We start from the raw sequence: 23948 nt of genomic DNA, 5'->3' as shown, positions 1-23948 counted from the left end.
TATTAAAATTTACTCATAAGAGACCTAAGGGAACACACAGTAAAAATTTCTAATAATGTGCTTCATTTGTATGCTTTATTTTTCCTTTCTATTTAACTTTGATTACTCTTTCTGCATCTATAAATAATATATATAATAAAATATATGTTTAATATAAACTTGAAAATTTATTATATATAAATATAAGTTTTATATAAAATATAAATACTCTATGAAAGATATATTTATGATATAAAACATATGCCGTATATAATATATATGATATATAATACATATAATTCCTATAATTTCTTTATGTTTTTGTTAACTTTAGTTAATGATTAAAAATAAATCATATAGATTTCCTAGTCATTTATAATGAATATTATCTGAGCCTTTACAGAAAAAGGAAAGATAAATGACACAAGGAAATTCTAGGCCATTTTAATTTAAAGAACATTTAGATATAAAATGTGGTGTAGTCAAAACAACTAGACAATCAGTAGATCTGGCCTCAAATTTTGGCTCTGTCTCCCATGGTTCTGTGACATTGGACAAGTTTTAAGCATTCTGTAAAATGATGACATTGGTTTCTTCTAGCAGAACAATTCCCTGCATCTATATTTAATGGATTTACATGAGATGTACAGCCAAAAAGAAGGAATGAAACCTTTGCAAGTTAATAAGAATTATGATGTGTTGGCATGGGTTAATTTTCTGATCATTTGCTACAGGCTACTAATATTTGTGGGAAAAGAATTTTGGCATAGAATTGTAACATCAGTAAAACTCACTTTTCAGGCTTGAAAAAGAACCAGCACAAACAAGTGGGAATGCTAGATTTCAGAAAAACAGAAAGCAATTTCAAAGTAGCTCCTGTAAATCATACCCAAAGATGGTATAAAACAAGAAACAGAGAAAAACTTAAGACAGTTATTTTCTTCGCTAAAGGCAGTGTATTCCTTTCCTTAATTTTGTGACTTGAAAATACCACAAACACAGGGACTGATTCTTTTAGGTCAAAACAAAATTTACCGTCCTTAATTGAATTAAAATTGTTTTCAGGAATTGTTTATTATGAAGGAAATAACTTGGTTGAAAATTACAGCATATTAAACTTTAAAAAGATTGACAAACTCACTTTGAAAGTTTTTCAGAAAAGAAACCTCTTCAGACCTACTCCATTCTACTAATTCTAATTTTTTAAAATGAGGCATAGTTAGATATGTTTCCATATTGGCCAAAGAAAAATAATTACACCAGTTTATCATTTCTTATATGCTTTAGAGATCATTTTTTTTTCTATTTCAAATAAATTTAGACAGTATTCTTTGGAGAGTAATAGAAAGTTGTTAAAAATGTGACATTATTGTAATTTAAAAATATTTTAATCAAAGTCATTTAATAAAACTTTACTTGAATGTGATGTGTCAGTTTGTCAATTTTCTCATTTACAGGTGTCTTTGGAAAACACTGCGAGCTGAACAGTTATGGATTTGAGGAGTTGTCATACATGGAATTTCCCAGCTTGGACCCCAATAATAACTATATTTATGTCAAATTTGCAACTATTAAAAGTCATGCTTTATTGCTTTACAACTATGACAACCAGACAGGGGACCGGGCTGAGTTTTTGGCCCTTGAAATTGCTGAAGAAAGACTAAGGTTCTCTTATAACTTAGGCAGTGGTACCTATAAACTCACCACCATGAAGAAGGTGTCAGATGGACATTTTCATACTGTGATTGCCCGGAGGGCAGGAATGGTAAGATATTAATTCCACATTAAAACTTGTTTTATTGAATATCCAGTCAATCAGGCTGGAAACTTGAAAAGTTAAAGCATGAATTGTGGTGCAAATTGAGTTCAATTATATGTATTCATTATTTGTCCAGTTTTGTTATGAACTACAGCAGCAAATGGGTAACATTCTTCTTTTGCTCATGACAGCGTTGTTTGACTCAAAAACAGCTCATCTCAAAAACAAAAAGGGAACGAAGGAAAGAAAATATCCTAGTGCATAAACATTCCATTTCTTATATTGAACAGATTTTTAAGGCTGTGTCAGAACTCTACTTAAAATGGCTCCTTTGCTTTTCTAAGTATCCTTGTCCAAATTGAAGAAACGACTTAAAAACAGACAGGGAAAACTTTTCTACAAAGAAATTACTGGTAAAATATGATACTTAACACAGATTTCCGTATAGTAGGTAATAATCCTTATTATACCAGCACTTCAGTATACTGTCATCTGTGAGGTCTATGACATGAAATTGTGTTAGGATGAAGTATTGGTTTTTGACTATTAAAGTATTCTCAGAATTATAACTCAGTAATATCCAAGATTTCCATATTATATTCCATTTCATTATATGGCTCTCATAACAAACAGGGTACATATTTAGCGCTTGTGTTCATTAAACAAGTATTTTTCTTCATAAAGGGAAATGCGTCATATCTTTTCCATGTTAATGTTTGAAAACATTTGATACAGAGTAATAGAATGGAAGGATTTATTTATTTATTCATTTATTTATTCCAACTCTCTCTCCATAGTTCCCCCCGTCTTCAACAACTATCAAAGATTTGGGAAAAAGTAATTTGTAACAAAAACTATTTTTAAATATTTTTCGATTTTAACGCTGACCTTTTAAAACCATAACTGCTCTTTAAAATTTTTATTTCACCCTAAAAATGCAATGGTTAAAGTATTAAACCAACTATTAAAAGAAAAATTAGCCAAAAGAACAAAATAAATACTCTGAAAATTTTTTTAAATGAAGAAACTGGGATCTAAATGATTATAATTTTACCTCTTGGCTCTATGACAAGCTAGAAAAATATGGTAATTATATAGTTCTGAGATGGATGAAATGAATCATATGAGAGAAGTATTTTTGCCACTAAACTTCGGGAATACTTTGTATTGTTGTACTACACGTAAGCAACTTGCAGAAGCGATATTGAAAATGTTTTTACCATGTTTTTGCTAGCTTTTTCTGTGATCCATAATTAGGTTTAAAAGCAAAACTTTTGTGCCCTCTATAATTACCAACTTCATAAAGCTATAAGACAGAAGCTACCTTATAACATTAATTTTTTTCTGACAAATATGAATAACAAGTTGTCTTTATCAAAGGACAAAATTCTCCATTTGTTTCCAGGAATACTATAAATCTATGTTGAATTGGCCTCAGATACAATGGCTTTTCTCTCCTCCACTCTAATTTATTATATTAAAGAAGATCTAAATAGCTTTAAAATACAGAACTATTTCCAATTATGGAAAAAAAGAGAATAGTGATTAACCCTAATGTGACCAAATGATTGTGTCAGCATGATCAAGATTGGCTGTTCAGATATTTCATCAGGTACAGTCACCACATCCATTGTGTTGCTTTCAGAACCCTACTAGATTATTAGATGTATGCTATTTGAATATAATGAGAGGTGAGAAAACAGAAAAAGGAGTGCAAATTTATGAATTATTTTAATTCTATATTGTCTTCCATTTCCTTATGAACTTGGTGTTAATATCTGTAACTATAACTTTTTTCTAATACATTTAATTTATAAAGTGTTTATAAAATTACCCCAACATTTTGAAAATGAGAATGAAACAAAATTTAGTAACAATAATTATAATTAAGATCATTTAGATTCTAAAAATAACCTATGTAAAAAATCTATTGAAAAGCACTCATTGGAGACCTGATTTGATAGTAATTCAGGTGGCTTTGTTAATTGGACAGAAAATCAAAATGTGAAGATAATATCTCCACATTTTTAGCATTATCACGAATAGTAATATAAATTATATCTAAAATTGCATACATTTTGTATGAAAAGGTGCTTAATAAATTTAATAGAGTTATAACAAATACATCTTGGGAATAATTTTTCAGATTAGTAATAGGTTACTGCACTCATTTCTGCCTGAGATTTTTTTACACCTACATAATATGAAACCAGTGTGCTTAGAGGATGATCTCTAGGAGAATAGGGATTTAGAAAATTCCAGTGTCCCTGATTATTGATGTACCCAGTCATATTGAATCTGACAAAATTAGGACAAATGTGGAGTCTTGTGTGTATATGTAGATTGGTGCCTATGTTAGCCATAATGATTTTCTAATACTGAAAGGGAAACCTAAAGGGGTTGGTAGATACCACTCACCGTAGCCCTCCAAGCATACGTAAGGTAACCATATTGCTAAGATGTTGTCAATGGGCTCTTATATAGAATAGAGGATTTTACGTGGTGACCTCTAAGGTCCCCTTAAACTTCATGAACACTTGATTTTATCAAAGAAGGGCTTGGAAGCAAGAGGGAGAACAGAGAAAGAGGCACCATGAAATATGCCCAAAGGGAAAGAAAAAGAAGTTATTTCAGTTCATTTGTAATATGTCACCATAGTCATGAGGTTTTGAATAATACTAAATGTGGAAAAAATGCTCTTGTCATAATTAATTCAATCAGAGGAAAAATCTCTCCCTATTTCAGAAAACATCCAAAATAAGGCCCTACTGGATTTTGAATCTGTTGTTTTCTACGATTCAAAAGGATTTTTTTGGAAACTGGCAAAATCATTAACTTCTCAGCTTTGAATCATTGCATAGACAGGATAAAAATATCTCAATTTACAGTGGTAGTGGTAGAAATATTCAACAGTAAAAGAAGGTACATTTAACTCTGAAGATTAAATTGAATGAGCTATTATTCAAATAAAACTTTCCCTCGGGTATTTTTTCCTTTGAGTTGTATCACTAAGCTTTTAGAAAATAAGAAAAAATAAATTAAGTATGAACATTCATGAAAATACGATACTATTATGCAAGGTTTTTTCCCTAATTAAAGCATTCATAAATATCCATGTGATACTCTCTAGCTTGTAATAACTTTAAGTATCTCTAGAATGGATGGATAGCTTACATAGTATACATAGAGATGTGTTAACATTTTGTTTTAGAAGTAAATTGAAAGGAATTGTGCCTAAATTAATAGTCAACATAAACATACATGGTATTATGGAAACCTAATACCTATTTTGAGATTGAATGTCCCTCAATTTTATAGATCACTGGAAAAAAAAATAAAAACTACTGAAAGAGTTAACTAAATAGGACATGAAAGTCTTGATATAGAATTGGAAGTGTAAATGTTCCCTAAAAATATTAGTATTTATCATAACTTATTTGAGAAAGTGGCAAAAAAAATTACATGGCTTATGAGAGTTTGTTGTTTGGAGTTTATAATCAGTTATAATAACTTATAGAAATATTTTAAAATATTTAGACACTAATATTTGAGGCACAGTAAGTATAAATTGGCCCTATTTATTATTTCTGAAATGTGAGTATTTAAGATATACTTTTACAAATCCTAAATATATATTTTTATGGACAATACCTTAAAATCATATGCAATATCAATAAAAAGGTGATATTAAGGAAACCAATCATTTCCATACATAATGAAAGAAGATAGAAAACCTGATACTTTTGCATTTAAGTCAAAGGTAATGTTAACTTGCTTAACTTCCCTGTGCTGTGTTTCCTACATTTGCTTTGCTTTCATTAAAATTAACCTCAAATGACAATTATTCTCTCTTTTTTTGTTGTTGTTACTGAAGAAACTTTATTCACAGAACAAGTGTGAAAATGTCTTTTTACTGGTACTAAAAGGGAATTTTAAGGCTGTAATACCAGCTCTTTATTCCTTAAAGGAAAGCAGTTACTATAATGATGTACTTGGAGCCACAGGGCTAGTTAGCACCTCCCTCTTCATTGGGGAACCATGAAATCTATTACGTTCCCCCAGGAGGGCAGTTTTCAATGAGAAATTGCTACATTTGTAAAGAACATATTGACCATGATGAAAAGATTTTATCCACATCTACAGGATGATGACAAAATTGGACATGACTAAAAGGTTTGGGCAGCCCAATTCTCAGGAGCAAAACCTAGAAACAAATGTCATGATACCCATAAAAATGCCTTGATGTGTCACAGGACACCAATCTAAGCCTTTAATTCACATTCCAGTGCAGATGGCCTCAAAGGTGTTTTGGATCAGCGGTTTTTAATTTTTTTTTTTTTTTTTTTTTAGCAGAACAGCCCTTTTCTCAAAATTTTACATGGAACCCAAATATGTAAACAAAAAATATATATTGCTGGGCCAGTCTAGGTTGAAAATCATAGGATGGCAGTTCTACCCAGCAGTGGCCCCTGAGCTTCTCAAAGAATTTTCCAGGCACCATGAGATCTCATGAGCCCCCCCACCCCCACCCATAAACTCTGATACTAAATTGGAGAAGATCAGGAGAAATGAAGGAGGGAGTATGGCAATAGAAGAGACTGCAATTATCCCCCAAAGACTGATCACACTCTAAAGGGACTTTACAATTACTGGATCCTACCAAGTTCTGAACCACATTAGACTTAACAGCGCTAATTTTTTTCCTTCAACCTGGTAAGTGAGGCTCTTGAGGAGCCCCAAGACAATTGTCCTCAAGACAATTGTTCTTATAAATGCTTTCATAGTATTTATTTTTCTGCTATACAAATGGACAAAGTTGGATTAGTCTTGTCCTGTGGTACTCAAGTAAATTTAGGTAGAACCTTTGATTTTCTGCATTAGGAGAAACCCTCAGTCCTTCTGTGTTTCTGGATTTGGGGTTAGGCCTCTTCCTATGAATTACTGGCCATGTTCTGAAATACCACATTCTGAATATCAACTTTATAATCTCACCAATTAAAATATCCAAAGTTTTGCAGAATTTCACTGCAGTCTGGGAAACAAAGGAGGGGCATCATTACAGCCTTGTAGAGCACAGAGTAACTTGGTTATGCAACCACCATGGTCTTAAGCTGGACCACAGCCATCCCCAATGGCCATTGCCCAATAGAGAGAGCCCTGACTTCATCATATTCTTGGTCCTGGTGACCTTGACTTGATGACTTTGCTTATTGATCAAATGGAGTGTTAATCTGTCCTACTAAACAGAAGGCTTTTGTCTCAGGGGAATATGCATCCCATAGGATACAAAAACAGTTACTGTTAGTTGTGGTTTAAATATTTTTGGTGAGTTTCTACTGTATAGCAATATATAATAATGCATTCAGATTATACATAAATATGCTATAATATGCCATTTATAAACAATGATTCTTATAAATGAAAAAAGCATCTAATCGACTTGTTTAAATTATCTCAAACTTTATCTTTAATACAAGTATTACGATCTTCATAGTTTGCAGTAATAGTATTTATATTATACTCCCAAAATCTTTTTTGTGAATATGACTGAAATATTATTGGAAATAAACTTTTGAAAATTCAGAATCTAATTTTTTTTTATTTGTTGGAATAGTTGGATAGTAGGATAAACATTTTTCTTAAGATTGTAATCCCAGGAAGCTGTCCCAGACCTAACGTATGATATCCTAAGAGACATTAATAACATTTTTATTCTTTCATCTATAAAACAAAGGGGCTGGAGATTTTTAAAAGTACCCTCCCACTTCTTACATGCAATAATTTCACAATTTTAACTTTGGATATATCAAAGAAATATGTACCCCTAATTTAAGCATGTATTATAATTATATAATATTATAATATACTACATCAAAAATGTATTTCAACTTTAAAATCATGTCCATATAGAAACGAGTCCTGGGTAGTGTTGGCTGAAAAGGACAACAAGGTCACTAGAATCCAAACTGAACATCTCTTTCTTTTGCTTTATAGGCAGCTTCCTTAACTGTGGACTCTTGTTCTGAGAACCAAGAACCAGGGTACTGCACTGTTAGTAACGTGGCAGTTTCAGATGACTGGTAAGTAAAATTTTTAGTTTGATCTTTATTATTCCTTGACATTCAAAATGAAATTATACCTTAACAATCATTTTATTATGCTCAGTATTATATAAAAGTTTAAGATATTTTGTCTTCTCCAAAGGGATTTTCATACTGTAGAATAAAAAGTTAGTAAGTAGTCTACAACATGTGTAAAAAGGGGTGTAAAAATGAAGTGGTACAGATGAGGATAAAGTTAGAGAAAGGGAAGATGAACATAGCCTATCCTCTTTGAGAAGCTTCATGAAATAGTTGCACGTGACCTGGGTCCTGCAAGAAGGTTAGGATAAGTATCCCACCTCTTTTAAATGTATTTTCTGAAAGTTGTATGTGACAATGATTGGCAGATATTTTTCAATAGCACCTGAAGGTGAAATACAACATTACCTCACCTAAAACATAGTGATTTTGTTAGAAATAGTAACAAACAGAGAAAAAGAAATAGTGACACATCATTCATTTGCTTTAATCAACTTATTGGCATTCCTTATAATCTCTGTAGTGAAGGAAAAACATAATCTGACATTAATATTAAAGTTGTCACTTCTACTGCATTTTATTTTCTTTCCGATAGTATGCTCCTTCTCTAAGACTCAACATTGTTATATACATCTCATGTGACTAACTGAACCTATTATTTCCATTAGTTTTGTTATTTTTCATACCCTGAAAATCTAACAATCCTGTAGGTATCTATTTAGAGGACATGCATCCATAGGTAATGTTCCCCATTCAAATATACCATGCTTTACTACATGCCAGAAAAAATTATAGTCACCTCTTCTTTTATTTATTTGTTTGTTTGTTTATTATTTTTTTGGCTGCATTAGGCCTTAGTTGAGGCACGCGGGATCTTTTGTTGTGGCGAGCAGACTCTTGGCTGTGGCGCACAGGCTTCTCTCTAGTTGTGGCAAACAGGCTCCAGAGCACGTGAGCTCTGTAGTTTGTAGCACGTGGGCTCTGTAGTTGAGGCACGCCTAGGGTCAGTAGTTGTGGCATGGGGCTTACTTGCCCAGCGGCATGTGGGATCTTAGTTCCCTGACCAGGGATTGAACCCATGTCCCCTGCACTGGAAGGTGGATTCTTTACCACTGGACCACCAGTGAAGTCCCTAGTCACCTCTTCTTAAGCTAAACATTCTACTGAAATCTGTTGCATTGGTACTAATACACGTACCTTTCCTTTCTTATGCAGGACTCTTGACATTCAGCCAAATCGAGTCACAGTTGGAGGTATCAGATCGCTAGAACCAATCCTTCAGAGGAGAGGACATGTGGAAAGCCACGATTTTGTTGGGTGTATAATGGAGTTTGCAGTCAATGGAAGACCTCTGGAACCAAGCCAAGCTCTGGCAGCACAAGGCATCCTAGATCAGTATGGCAACCTTATTTCTTACCATTTTAAAGAAAGACACCAAAAGTGTATGATGATTGAACATCAAAATATGAAATTCTTGTGCCCAAAGCCCTAAAAATACCAAATGTATTATGCTGTTTTGAATTTCAATTTTTTACTTATAGCTGTGAAATTTTGGAAAAAACAAATGGATGTGTGCATATATGTATGCATATACCGTTTACCTTACATAGTTGTGAAGAATATATGAGTTAAGTAAGTAAATCACATAGAAAGGAACCTGGCACATAGTAATATAAAAGTGTTAGCAATAATATGTACAAAAACTATTTGAAATTAAATAGTTTTACATATAAATGTACGTATTCCCTTGGCCTGGCCCTAGGCTCAAATAAACGGACAAGGCAGATCCTTGCTCTTGAAGAGTTCATAGTCTCTTTAAATTCCTGATTGTTAGCCTCTAGTGCAGCCATAATTATTGCCTGGCAATATATTATATTCTCCTAGTTTAGTCACTTTTCACTTCCTCAGTAACTATTTCATGCCTGTTCTTTCCATAAACCTCAAACATCATCTCCTGCATCCTTTTTCCAGCTAATGAATTTGCTTCCTAACTTGCTCAGAAAATTGGGGCAATCGAAACAAAACTTCCCAAAGCTCACTCCTCCACATCTTCCCATGCAGCCTATAGTCTACCCTGTATACTATTATTGAATGAACTGTTCTTATTCCCACAAAGACCAACCCCTTTTTATGTGATAGACTCCATCCCCCCAAACCTTCTTAAAACAGTACTCCAGCTTTCTAAAGTGTTTCTTTTCTCATTTCAATTCAGGCTTCTATTTCTCCCCACCCCCCTTTTTTCTTAAACTTGGTTAATCCCATTTTCACATTGTTCTGTCTCTGTCAAGTGATCAATAACCACTGTGTTGCTAAAATCAATGGTCAAGTCTCATCTTATTTGAACTTCAGCAACATTGAGAACAACGTTATTAGTTTGTCCACCAGCACACGGTATGCCCCCGGTTTTCTACTCTGATTCTTCTTCCCATCTCCTTAACCTCTTCTCTTTTGTATCTATATTCATTTTTAAGTCATTTTTAGTAGTCCTTGCTTTTAAGTACTATCGCTAAAGCTGATGACTTTGAAACGTTTATCTTAAACTTGACGTCTCCTCTGAACTTTAGACCCTCATATCCAACAGCATACGGAATATCCTGTGTGTATTTCTAACAAGTATTTCAAACTTAAGTTTAAAACTGAACTTCTGGCCTTCCTTCCTGACTTCTCCCAAACCCACTCCTTCTAGGTTTTCCCATCTCAGGTAATAATAACTCAGTCTACCCACCTGGTCAGCCACAATTTGTAGACCACCTTTGACTCCTCTCTTTCTGACAAACCACATTCAATCCACCAGCAAACAGAAGTCATGTCAATCTGCTATATTTAAAACAGATAACCAACAAGGACCTATTGTAGCACAGGGAACTCTGCTCAGTACTCTGTAATAACCTAAACGGGAAATGAATTTGAAAAAGAATAGATACATGTATATGTATAACTGAATCACTTTGCTGTACACCTCAAACTAACACAACATTGTTAATCAACTATACTCCAATATAAAACAAAATTTTTTTAAAAAGAAAAAATAAATAAAATAAAAACAGAGGTCAGTTCTTACCCTGACTTATAAGGCTGACCTTCCTCTTGTGAACCAAATGGACGAGGAACTGTAAAGAGGCATAAAGGCATTTTATTTGGGGTCTTATAATGGCAACTCGGGGATCACAGATTCCAGGGGAAACCAAACTAATGTCCCACCAGAAGAAAATGGGCAGGGTTTTTTTATAGGGAAATGAGGGAAATTAATGCAGAATTTGGACTGGAGGGTAAAATTATTCTATACATGTGATTGGGTTATGGAGCACATCTCATTTGTTACTGGGGAAAGGTATGTTTTCTTTAGTCCAGAAAAAATCCAGTTCTCAACATTATTCTTTCCTTTTTGCAACTTAACAACTATTCAGCAGTTTTAATTTAGAGTGTTCAGCAGACATCCAGCATGGGTGGCAAACGTGGAGGTACTTAGGTCACTTCCCAGCCATTTCTTTTTATTTATTTATTTATTTATGGCTGCATTGGGTCTTCATTGCTGTACACAGGCTTTCTCTAGTTGAGGCGAGTGGGGGCTACTCTTCGTTGTGGTAGGTGGGCTTCTCATTGCGGTGGCTTCTCTTGTTGTGGAGCTTGGGCTCTAGGCGCGTGGGCTTCAGTAGTTGTGGCACGTGGGCTCAGTAGTTGTGGCTTGTGGGCTCTAGAGCGCGGGCTCAGTAGTTGTGGTGCATGGGCTTAGTTGCTCTGTGGCATGTGGGATCTTCCCGGACCAGGGCTCGAACCCATGTCCCCTGCATTTGCAGGCAGGTTCTTAACCACTGTACCACCAGGAAAGCCCAAGTCCCAGCCATTTTTGAGATAGCTCTTTCCACACCCTTGACTTCCTTACCATTGTCTACCTGCTCTTCTTGTTCACGCTGTTCTGACGATATTGGCCACTTGATGTTCCTCAAACATGCAAAGGACACTTTCACTTCAGGACTTCCTCACTCGGTTCTTTCCTCGCCCTGGAATGATCTTCTATCATATATACTTTTCTCTCTCTCCCTTTGTTTAGGACTTTATGAAAACAGATCCTTCCTTCACTCCCTAACCTAGAGATCCAGCAATCCCCTCAAAACTCCCAATCCCCTTTCTCTGCCTTAATTTTCCCATAAAACTTCCTTCTTTCTAACATACTACACAATTATATATTTTTTTGTTTTTTGTCTGTGTCCTCCACAAGGAAAAAGAAATATTCCATGAACACATGGATTTTTTTCATCACTTTATCTCCATGCTTAGAACCGTGCTTGGCAGGTAGTAGCCTTTCAATAAACATTAGGTGCGTGAGTTGTCTGGTGGAGGAGATGGGTATTCAGATAAACATGTGGCCCCGAGAGCACATGAACCAAAGTGTTTATTTGACCAAGAGGCTTTGCTCAATTAAGAATTAATTAAAAAAAGGAATGATCACCTCTTTTCTTTATTGTGTAAGTTGTTATTTTGTTTAATCTTCTCCATTATGAATGAGACAGGGCATGTGTTACAGGACACCTTGTTAGATTAGATGCTCCAAATATAGTTGTAACATGAGTTTCAAAGATATGAGTTCATGAAAGCTAAGCAGGTTAATAAAAGTTTATATCTAATTTTAACAAATTTCCGCCCACCTGATTTTGTGCTTTATGTGTCTTTATTCTGTTTATTTTAGATGCCCTAGACTAGAAGGTGCTTGTACTCACAGTCCCTGCCAACATGGTGGCACGTGTACGGATTACTGGTCGTGGCAGCAGTGTCATTGCAGAGAAGGACTGACTGGGAAATATTGTGAAAAATGTATGCAAGCTATTTCATCTTCCACCAGAAATTATAATAACCATTAAAAGTATAAATATATGCACCCAAATATGTAATTGAAGTAAAAGAATTATGTTTTGATTCTAAATATTGAAAATATTAAATGGGCAATAATTGGTAAAACACAGTGACATTTTTTAATTCATGTTTTAACCTGAGAAAGAGTGAAATCCTTTTAGAATTATTTACTAAATATGTCCTTCATTTCCATTTTATAAATATATCACTTAGTTATTTTTGTTTTACCTATAGGAATGCTAGACAATTTACAAGGCCAGAGGCTATATTCAGGCTTTGGCGTAATATTATCTGCATCTAGGGGATATTTCTCTGGTGAATATGTTGTATTTGGTTGAAAAGTATAATACTAAATCACTAAACACTGAGTTCAAAACATGCAATGGCAATAAAATCTGTTATAGTTCAAGGTGATACTTAAATTTTAAATTGCAATTATTGGAATTGGCTTCGAATATTACTTTTTAAATTCTTTTAATAGTTATTTGTTTCTAAAGCCTAATTTTATTGTTATTAAGACATTAATGATGTTCAAGCCATCATTAGAACATGGCATTCTCTAATTTCAAGTTGTATATCCCACTAACTAACCCTAATGGAGTCTCTTTTATAAAAATTGCTTTATTTTCAGATAAGTGGTTACTGCTTAAATCATTGCACTTATCTGATCACTTTTTAAGTAGTCATTTGATTCTATTATAATATGAGAATGAATAGAAATTTATGATTAAATTACGTATATACTATAATCGAAAAAATCTTAGTAGCAGAGTATAATTTTGTTTATTTAGGATAAAATCAAAACATGGGAAAAGTACATTGTCACATGATATTTTTTAAAGTAATGAGTATTTAGTAGGTAGGACCCCAACTATATTTGGAAAATAAAATGTCACTCACTTGAGCAATGCCTGCAGTTTTTTCTTTTTAGTTGAGATATAATTCACATACTACAAAGTTTACCTTCTTAAAATGTACCATTCATTGCTGAAGCCCTTTTGAGCTCATTTTCTTTATGTCCTTTCTTTAGCTCTATTAGCTATAACACACTTTTATACTTCAGAAGTGTGAACATTTTATCAGATTATGAAAAATTATAATTACATATGATGTTTATACATGATGACAAATTAAATTCGATGTGATTATTGCTACCAATAAAGTTACTTACAAATGTGAATGTTTGTACAATTCTTTGTTCAAATTTTCCATGTTAGAGGCTTTAAAGATTACAAATCATTATAACTGTGAAAACATATATGGATTTACTAATTTTAGAAACACAGTGAAACTTATAATCAAATTCTTCAACTGTATATTTTTAACATGTGGCTATCTCTCGAGGTATTCATAATGTATGTAGCATGTATCAAATATTTTAATGAATATTTTCCAAATCAATAATTATCATAAAATGTTTTATATTTCATGGTTCTGAAATGGATTTAAGCATTTGAAATCAACTTACACAATAATTCACAAGTGGGAATTATTTTTTCAGAGGAGGATTAAGGGACACTAATTCCAAAAACTTAATATTTTCATTGTTCTTTTTTTATATTTTTGTCACCAAAGAAACTCTTTAAGAAATGCCTATTGGATGCATTCATGTTTCCCTTTCTTCATTGGCTTTCAGCTATTACTCCTGACACGGCCTTATCATTAGAAGGCAAAGGGCGCTTGGACTACCACATGAGTCAGAATGAGAAGCGGGAGTATTTGTTGAGACAGAGCATCCGAGGTGCCATGTTGGAACCTTTTGGTGTGAACAGTCTGGAAGTAAAATTCAGGACAAGAAGCGAGAATGGCATTTTAATCCATATCCAAGAAAGCAGCAATTACACTACTGTGAAGGTAAGATAAAAGCTAATGGTGACTTCATTTGATTAGACCGCCTGCTGTGTCATGGTTTAAATCACTTCTCCCATAATTTCTATCCTTTTCTTCACAACCCATTAGAGTTCCGACTGAGGCTGGGCACTATTCCAATATCATCTATCTTAACTATTCCTCAGGCATTGGCCAGAGTAACAAAGAACTGAATGGTTTGGTTTCTAAACACTTTTGTTTAGAGTAGAGAGCACTGCTGTGTAGGCCAGCAAAGAAAGAATTTGTTGCAATCTATTTTGCCAGATAAAAATTTATATTGTTTTTACCCTACTTTTAAACAAAGTGAAACAAAAAGATAGTATGTCTTTGAAATGTAAAAATATGTTTTTCCAAGAATTATCCCAAACTGTTATGTATATATTAATTGGAATGATTAGAATAAAAAATTTCTTGAAATTTTCTGGCTTTATTCTGGAACATATATTCAATTCACTATTCAGGTAAATCCTGTGAAATTAAATACCTTTGGAATTTATGGTAAGTAAAATTTCAGTTAACTCCTCCAAATAATTTCTAAATAAATATTTCTGAAACATTATATTTCATGATTGATTTATCATTAGGCTTTTACACATTTTTTTTCTCAGCTATAAATGAGATGCTAAACTGGTGAATAATTTCATTACATATGCATTTCCTGTCAGCTCTTAGCTTTCTTAATTTCTAAAATGATTATTCTGCTTTCCTTCCCACAAATAAGACTTCATCTTTCAGACCATCATTTTTTTTAGTTTAGTTATATCAACTGCTTTTTTATTAATATCATTCAGTCTATTATAAATCTGCTGGTAATTTTTATATGAATTTTAGTTAATTCTTAAGAAAACAAATCCAGATTTCCTGAATTATTTTCACTTATAACTCAATATTTTGAAAATTACTGAAAGCTTAGTTCATAAAGAAAAGAGCAATATGCATAGAAAATTACTAGGTTTAATTCACATAAAATGCTAAAAATAAAAACAGACATTCACCTTTAAACTTCAGCTTATTTATTCTCAAAATTTCTCTCTGTCCAAGCCAACTCGATTGTTATGTGACCTGTACATAGCTTTAAATAGTATAAAAAACAATCTTTTTAAAATTCTTATAATCCCCCTAGTCCAGCCATTCTCAGCTGGGGGTGATTTTACCACCCCTCCACAGGGGATATTTGGCAAAGCCTGGGAACATTTTTATTGTCTTGGTTGTTGGGAGTGAGGAGGGTACTGCTGCCAACATCTAGTGGGTAGAAGTCAAATATGCTGCTAAACACCCTTTAGTGCTCACCACAACACCCCACAAGAAAGAACCATCCAGTCTGAAATGTCAATGCTGAGGTTGAGAAACTCTGCCCTAATCCAGTTGAAGAATATCTTCAGGTTATAATTTTACCTCCATTGTTGAAACAAAGAGCCCAGATCCAGAATTAATAGAGTAACTGCTGCAAAACGAAACACCTAAGTCACTGTATAACGTTATTATTCGGTGCTTATGGTTTTCATTGAAAAGTGTATTGGAAGTAAAGAAAGTAAGGAAAGAAGTAGACCACCATATTCTACCAGAAACATTTTTTATATTCATTGAGAGGCTTTGACATTGAGGTCTGTGCGTTATCTGTTAGGCTGCTTCCAAGTCCTCGTGCCATTTAAATGACATATGAAATATTTCTGTATGCTATCTCTTTAAGCCAAGAGATACAAAAACAATGTGCTTGAAGAAATTGGAGACAGAATATTTTTCTTCCTCAAGGAAGAAGCTGAATGTTGACATCCGTTTTTGTCACCATAAAATCTTGCATTTCCAACAGGACAGCAGCATGCAGCTTCTCCAGATTTCGTTGCATTGGTAGCAAGCACTTAGAGATTTCTTTTTTCCCTGAAGGGAAAATGAGTAAAAATAATGACTAATGCAGACCAAAATGCACATTTCTTTTGTATGAAAATTTTGAAAGGCGGTTTTTCAGAGATTCAGGGGTTTGGCAGGTGGAGTAAATAGATTAAAAAGAAACAGTGATTAAGAAGAACTGAATAGACAGGAAGAGAGTGACTTTTGTAAGTAAGCAAGTTACTTGGATGACAGGAATCCGATCTGCTTATCCAGGCGAGGAAGCAAGTTAGAATGGACTGTTACTTATCAGTTGGCTTATCAGTGACCAAGGCCCCTGGTTTTCCTCTGTCTTTCTTTTGGCTCAGTTTCTGACAGTTGCTTTTTCTCTCTCTCTCTCTTTTTTCCCTTCTTTTATTTCTTTTTTTTTTTTTAATTCAGATAAAAAAAGAAACTAAGGAGAGAAAATTTCAGAGAGGAAAACAAAAGAAAAGCATTCTTATGTATAACGGCTTTTGAACTGTATTTAAAGTGTTTCACAAATCTCTCTTCTTTCACGGCACATTGGGTATCTCCATATTTGGAAATGTAATAATGCCAGATGATGGGTTTTGTTTCTACTCCAAATCAATTCTGGTTTTTGGTGTATTGTTTGTTTGTTTGTTTGTTTTTCTTTTGAAGTGAGGCCAGGTATGACGTACAGAGTTAGGATGATTCCGAGCTCTACAGAGTCAAAAATAAATAAATGAGCAAATCAATCTATGAATAAATAAAACCAAGCAAAAAATGAGCATGACGTTTCAAAAGTGAGGGTGGGTAGAAGAGTTAGGTAGAGTATTATTGGGGAGAAGGAGAACATGAAGAATGTTGTAATGGAAACATATATTCTTATTCATCCTACTCCATGGCATGTTCCAAGGACCCTGTCATCAGAAATTGGTCGAATGAAAGGATGACATGGTGTGATCAATTAGGAGAGAAACACAGAGCTTGCAGAAGGCTCTTCTCAAGGCTTCTTTCCAAAAAGTACTCTGGCTATAACCAAAGAGGAGTTACTTCACTGTCTGTTTCACGAGACATTGCCCAGTCGATGAAATGTTATTGTCATTTAACCACAGTTTTCTTTTTTTTTTCCCCTGGGTTCAGTACTGGAATATATTACTATCTGGAGAAACTGCTTTAATAAAATATTACATTATGAATAACTTATGTAAATGTGTTAGGCATATTTTCCATAAAGTAAAAATGAACTCATTTTTAATTCTACCAGACGTGTTTGTTGCATGTAGAAAAAGCATTTGATCTGAGTGACAAAATAAACGGATCCATCCTTTCATTCCCGTCATTTGATACGCAGTGCCACTTTATCCCCCGGCCGAGGCACCGGCTCTGTCTGGCAGTAGTGATGGGATTATGCTCTTTTCATCCTGCCTTATAAATTATTTCATTTTCTAAGTGTCTACTTAGAAAACTGGAAACTTGGGAGCTGGAAACTGGAGTAAAAGCATCCTGTTACCCAATGTTCTACTGGGCGAAGTAAAAGAAACCAAATATCCCTTAGATAAATTTTAAAAGACAGCCAAAATAAAGACTTGTCCAGATGCCTCATTATTAAGAACTCACCCTTTACTCATCATGATGGTCATCTTAATAAATAATAAGCATGATTTTTTAAGATAAAATTCCAGTGTCTAATAGATGACAGGTAAAACAATTACTTCATGTCTTCACTTTTCCAACTATGCTTCATTTATAGTTAATCATTGATTTCTCATTTTGGATATAGTTTTAAAATTTTTTGATAGCTATGGGCCATTTACGAAACAATTTTTTTAAACTTGCAATTGCCATTAAAATATAAGTACTCATAAAAAGGTGTGATTTACCTATTTTTAAATTAGTATTCACCCTATTATTTATCTCAGTTGCGTTCTGGAAAATAAATCTATACATCTTGAAAAATTAGTTATAAATAAAAGAATATCTTGAAAACTGCTGAACCTATTATATGTGAAGGTATATGTTACCTAAAATTGTAAAGGCATACTCTAACACAACCAGACTCCTCAACTGTTCTCTCTGCTTTAAACTGATCAATGTTTTAAGGTTTCACAACACTTTTATTTTTATTCAAGCATACCATAGTTTAATTGTACACTACTTTTAATATCTTTTACAGATTAAGAATGGCAAAGTACATTTTACGTCAGATGCAGGAATTGCTGGGAAAGTGGAGAGAAATATTCCTGAAGTCTACGTTGCTGATGGCCACTGGCATACTTTTCTAATTGGAAAAAATGGAACAGCCACAGTATTGTCCATCGACAGAATTTATAACAGAGATATCATTCACCCTACTCAGGATTTTGGTGGCCTCGATGTGCTCACTATATCTCTTGGAGGAATTCCTCCCAATCAAGCTCATCGAGATACTCAAACAGGTAAATGCTTGTGTTGAGTAGAGGCACAAAAGAAAGGTAAAATTTTTCCTCTAAAAGTAGTTGGATATCTGTTAATGTCCATTATGAATATTCTAAGACTATCATAACTACCTTTAGAAAGTTGGTAATAAATTATTGGTCGTCACTTTCTTTAGGCATTTTCTACCAAGTTCATAACTCAGCCCAGGGTGTTTTGATCCTTTCCTTGTGTACCAAATATTTATTTATACATTCATTCATTTACTCATCCGTTTGTTCATTCACACAACATACAGCCCTGTAGGTACTTGGCATGAACTACAATGGTGGACTCTTTCCATAGAATACATGGTCCTGTAAGGAAGACAAACATCAATCAGATCGTTACACAAGTAACTATATTATTTTAACCTATGATAAATGATGTGAGGAAGAATATAGAATTCTAAGAGATTGCCAAAAATGTGGAGAAGGGGAAACTTCTCTGGAAATTGGCATTTATACTTAAATCTGAACTATGAAGATGAGCATGAGAAAGTATGAAAGTTAATTTATATTGATGGGAACTAAAGGGAAAGAAGCAGATTAAGTCAGGATCACAGAACCCAGAATATAGGGGACTGATGTCACAGATGAAAGATGAAGTTGGAGAATGAAAGTTCTCCTAGACTATGTGGCAATTTTTATCTCGTTCTTGGAACAATGGGAAGTTACTGAAAAATTAATCACAGAAGTATCAAAATCAGATATACAGTGACATTAAAGATTTTTCTGGCTACACCATGGAAAATACATTGGAGAAGGACAAGAGGGGACTTGCATAAATTAGCTGGGAAGATATTGCAGTGATCTACGCAAGGTATTGTGTGAGCTTGGACTGGTTTGGTGGCACAGGAGTTTAAAAGTAGTGGATAGGGAAGAATATTTTAGGAATGAAAATGAGCCAAAGTGTTGATGCTTTTGGTAAAATTCAGGAAGGTTTCTGACATTCCAACTAATGGGTAGTGCCACTAAGAGAGGAAACTGCAGAAGGGTGCAAAATATATATATATGTATACATCTATGGGGAACATCAAGATTTTGTTTGGAGATTTCTGAGTTTGGAGCACCTTTGAGAAAGACCTTTGGGTAGATGGGTTAGAAATCAGGAGTAGACCAGTTGGAAATACTTATTTAGGAGTTATGAGTGTCGAGCAGGTAACTGAAGTACTGGGCATGGATATGATAAGGAAATATGAGGGTGTAGAGTAAAAACAAAGCCCAGGGCCTTACCTTGAGTAATTCTAAGAGCCAATGGCTGCCTAGAGGAGAATGAGACAGAAAGGGGACTAAGCCATAGAAAGAAAACCAGGAGAGGAGGAACAAAAGCAGATGTCCCAGGAACTCATGGAAAAAGAGTGTTATCAGGAATGGAAATGACGCTAGGGTGGAATGATGCACCAAAGAAGAGGAAAATTGAAAAGTGTGTTGCAGAGTAAAGGAGTCAAAGCATAAAAGTTAAACCCTAGGTAATAATTAGTTCTTATGTATTTAGCTTGTTTTAGAATATGGATGCTAATTCATTTGGATGTTGTAAGAAAATAAGCCAATGTAAATTATGCCCTTTTGTTAGTGTCAAGATATATTCTTGGGCTTTGTGACTGGAGCATTAGCAATATTAGCACACAAATATTAGTGTAACAAAGTCTTTCTCAACTTTTTTTAAAATCATCTCCCTCTAAGGAGCTGTGTTAGATCTTCTTTTCCAACCCGTGCCATCACTACCGCATAAAATGTTAATTGAATGAGTATACTCCATTTTTTTTATTGAAGTGTAATTAACTTACAATGTTCTATTAGTTTCAGGTATACAGCAAAGTGATTCAGTTATACATATATATGTATGTATGTATATATATATATATATATATATATGTATACAGATATGCATATACAGATTCTTTTCCCTTATAGGTTATTACAAAATATTGAGTCCCTGTGCTATACAGTAGGTCCTTGTTGGTTATCTATTTTACGCATAGTAGTGTTTATATGTTAATCCCAACCTCCTGATTTACCCACATCCCCGCCCCCCGTGTCCCTGCCACAAGTATACTCTATATCTGCCCTTTGGAGGCCCACAAGTCATGGTAATAGCTAAGATTTTTCTTTTACTCCTTAAGAAGCTATGTTCAACTCCCCCCCTTGGGAGCAGTATCACCTCCACTGAGAGTGCAAGTTCTAGTGCTTGAAGCTATTGGCCTATTTTGGTTCTTTTTAAGTAGTTTTAAAATAAAATTTATTTTTATGTATGTAATTCTTGGTACATAGACTCTAAAAATAAAACCAACAGATAATTAAAGGAGGGATAAAACGAAGACACAGCCTGTTAGCGCCCTTCATGAATGTTCAGAAAGAGCAGGATGCCAGCAATCTGCTCCACGTTCTGTTATGGAAATCTTACTCATCTTGCTAACTTCTGTTGTAATATGCACGGATTTATTGCCTTCGGATGGGGTGATGGCGCTGGGACTGTGGTGTCTAAACTCTCGTGATGTGATTGTGAAGCTTCTCTTCGGCAGATCTGTGCAGCCTGTTAAGCCTTTGGTTTTCCCTAAAACGCCTTACTGCTCCTTCTTGCCCCGGCAGGGTTTGATGGCTGCATCGCTTCTGTGCTGTACGGTGGAGAAAGTCTTCCTTTCAGCGGGAAGCACAGCTTGGCCTCCATTTCGAAGACGGATCCCTCAGTGAAGATGGGCTGTCGTGGCCCGAACATTTGTGCCAGTAACCCCTGCTGGGGAGATCTGCTGTGCATCAATCAGTGGCACGCGTACAAGTGCGTCCCCCCTGGGGACTGCGCCTCCCACCCGTGCCAGAACGGGGGCAGCTGTGAGCCAGGCCTGCACTCCGGCTTCACCTGTAGCTGCCCGGAGTCACACACAGGCAGGACCTGTGAGACGGTGGTGGCCTGTCTTGGTGTCTTCTGTCCTCCAGGGAGGGTGTGCAAGGCTGGAAGTCCTGGAGGGCACGTCTGTGTTGTGAGTCAGGGCCCCGAGGAGATCTCCCTGCCCCTGTGGGCTGTGCCTGCCATCGTGGGCAGCTGTGCCACCGTCCTGGCCCTCCTGGTCCTGAGCCTGATTCTGTGTAACCAGTGCCGGGGAAAGAAGGCCAAAAATCCCAAAGAGGAGAAGAAACCGAAGGAGAAGAAGAAAAAGGGAAGTGAGAACGTTGCTTTTGATGATCCAGACAACATCCCCCCTTACGGGGAGGACATGACCGTGAGGAAACAGCCCGAAGGGAACCCGAAGCCTGATATCATTGAAAGGGAGAACCCCTACCTCATCTACGATGAGACCGATCTTCCCCACAACTCAGAAACCATCCCCAGTGCCCCTTTGGCTTCACCGGAGCAAGAGATAGAGCATTACGACATCGACAACGCCAGCAGCATCGCCCCTTCGGACGCAGACATCATCCAACACTATAAGCAGTTCCGCAGCCACACCCCGAAATTCTCCATCCAGCGGCACAGTCCGCTAGGCTTCGCCAGGCAGTCCCCCATGCCCTTAGGAGCCAGCAGCTTGACTTACCAGACTTCCTACAGTCAAGGTTTAAGATCCAGCTCCCTGAGCCACTCGGCTTGCCCAACTCCCAACCCTCTGTCTCGACACAGCCCAGCTCCTTTCTCCAAGTCCTCCACTTTCTACAGGAACAGCCCGGCCAGGGAATTGCATCTTCCGATAAGGGATGGAAATACTTTGGAAATGCATGGCGACGTGTGCCAACCCGGCATTTTCAACTACGCCGCGAGGCTGGGAAGGAGAAGCAAGAGTCCTCAGGCCATGGCCTCTCATGGTTCTAGACCGGGGAGTCGCCTGAAGCAGCCAATTGGGCAGATTCCTCTGGAATCTTCTCCACCAGTAGGACTCTCCATTGAGGAGGTGGAGAGGCTAAACACCCCTCGCCCTAGAAACCCAAGTATCTGCAGTGCAGATCACGGGAGGTCTTCTTCAGAAGAGGACTGCAGAAGGCCACTGTCCAGAACGAGGAACCCAGCGGATGGCATCCCGGCTCCAGAATCTTCCTCTGATAGTGACTCTCATGAGTCTTTCACTTGCTCAGAAATGGAATATGACAGGGAAAAACCAATGGTATATACTTCCAGGATGCCCAAATTATCTCAAGTCAATGAATCTGATGCAGATGACGAAGACAATTATGGAGCCAGACTGAAGCCTAGAAGATACCACGGCCGCAGGGCTGAGGGGGGACCTGTGGGCACACAGGCAGCAGCGCCTGGGGTTGCTGACAACACACTGCCCTTGAAGCTTGGGCAGCAAGCAGGGAATTTCAACTGGGACAACCTTTTGAACTGGGGCCCTGGCTTTGGCCATTATGTAGATGTGTTTAAAGATTTGGCATCTCTCCCGGAAAAAGCAGCAGCAAACGAAGAAGGCAAAGGTGGGACCACTAAACCAGCCCCCAAAGATGGGGAAGCGGAACAGTATGTGTGACCTTTGTGTGCTGGCGTTATAAAAATATAAAAAACAAGAAACACTCAAACCATTGTAAGGTTGCCGAATAGGGTGGGTCACATTTGCAAAACAGGCCAGTATGAACTGGTGTTAGAGGAAAATTTAAAAATAATAACCACAATGCTGCTGAAACAGACTCAGAACAACTCTTTAATTTAAATATGTTTGGTTGAATTTCTTTTCCTGCATGCCTTGTATTTTGTAACTAGTCATGTGGCATGCAGCGTTTGGAAAGGTTTTTCTTATTTACCAATGTTTGATTTGTGACTTTTAAAATTAATACCGTTGCCATTGCCGAAATGAACTTGTGCTTTTACGGTGGGGTATGTGTATTGTTTCCATTGTATTATTATTGTCATGTTTTGCATTGCAAGATCCTTGAGGTTTAACCCATCTTTGTAAATTGTAGAAAGAGCCCTCCTATCCTTGAATGAACGACTAAGTATTAACACTTTTCAGAATTATGGATTCCGTATTCGATGTTGCTCAGAAATGTCTGAATATTTGAATATGTTTGTCATGACAGTGGGTACTAAAATTAAGTCATTTTGTTCAGCACTTTAGAACTTTCTTATTACAAAGTTTTGCTAAAAATTCCGAATCTTTTTTGTAAACAATTTTGGTCTTCTGACTCTCATCAGGCTTCCAC

General features: G+C 35.8%; 1 protein-coding gene across 1 annotated transcript in view; it reads left to right on the top strand.

The window, feature by feature from the left end:
* Window positions 1-23748, top strand: part of FAT4 (FAT atypical cadherin 4) — a 172428-nt gene extending 148680 nt beyond the window's left edge. The window contains exons 11-17 of the mRNA XM_022596265.3: window positions 1437-1744; window positions 7733-7818; window positions 9034-9213; window positions 12506-12630; window positions 14306-14523; window positions 18545-18806; window positions 21414-23748. Coding sequence (XP_022451973.1) covers window positions 1437-1744; window positions 7733-7818; window positions 9034-9213; window positions 12506-12630; window positions 14306-14523; window positions 18545-18806; window positions 21414-23278 — 3044 coding nt within the window. The 3' untranslated portion in view covers window positions 23279-23748. The remainder of the gene's footprint in view (window positions 1-1436; window positions 1745-7732; window positions 7819-9033; window positions 9214-12505; window positions 12631-14305; window positions 14524-18544; window positions 18807-21413) is intronic.
* Window positions 23749-23948: the final 200 nt, after the last annotated feature.

The sequence above is a fragment of the Delphinapterus leucas genome, chromosome 5 (assembly GCF_059928025.1).
Source record: "Delphinapterus leucas isolate spDelLeu-1000000601 "Yukka" chromosome 5, BTC_Dleu_Yukka2, whole genome shotgun sequence".
Lineage (NCBI taxonomy): Eukaryota > Metazoa > Chordata > Mammalia > Artiodactyla > Monodontidae > Delphinapterus > Delphinapterus leucas.
Note: the sequence above shows the minus strand (reverse complement) of the source record. Positions and strands in the feature narration are given on the sequence as shown.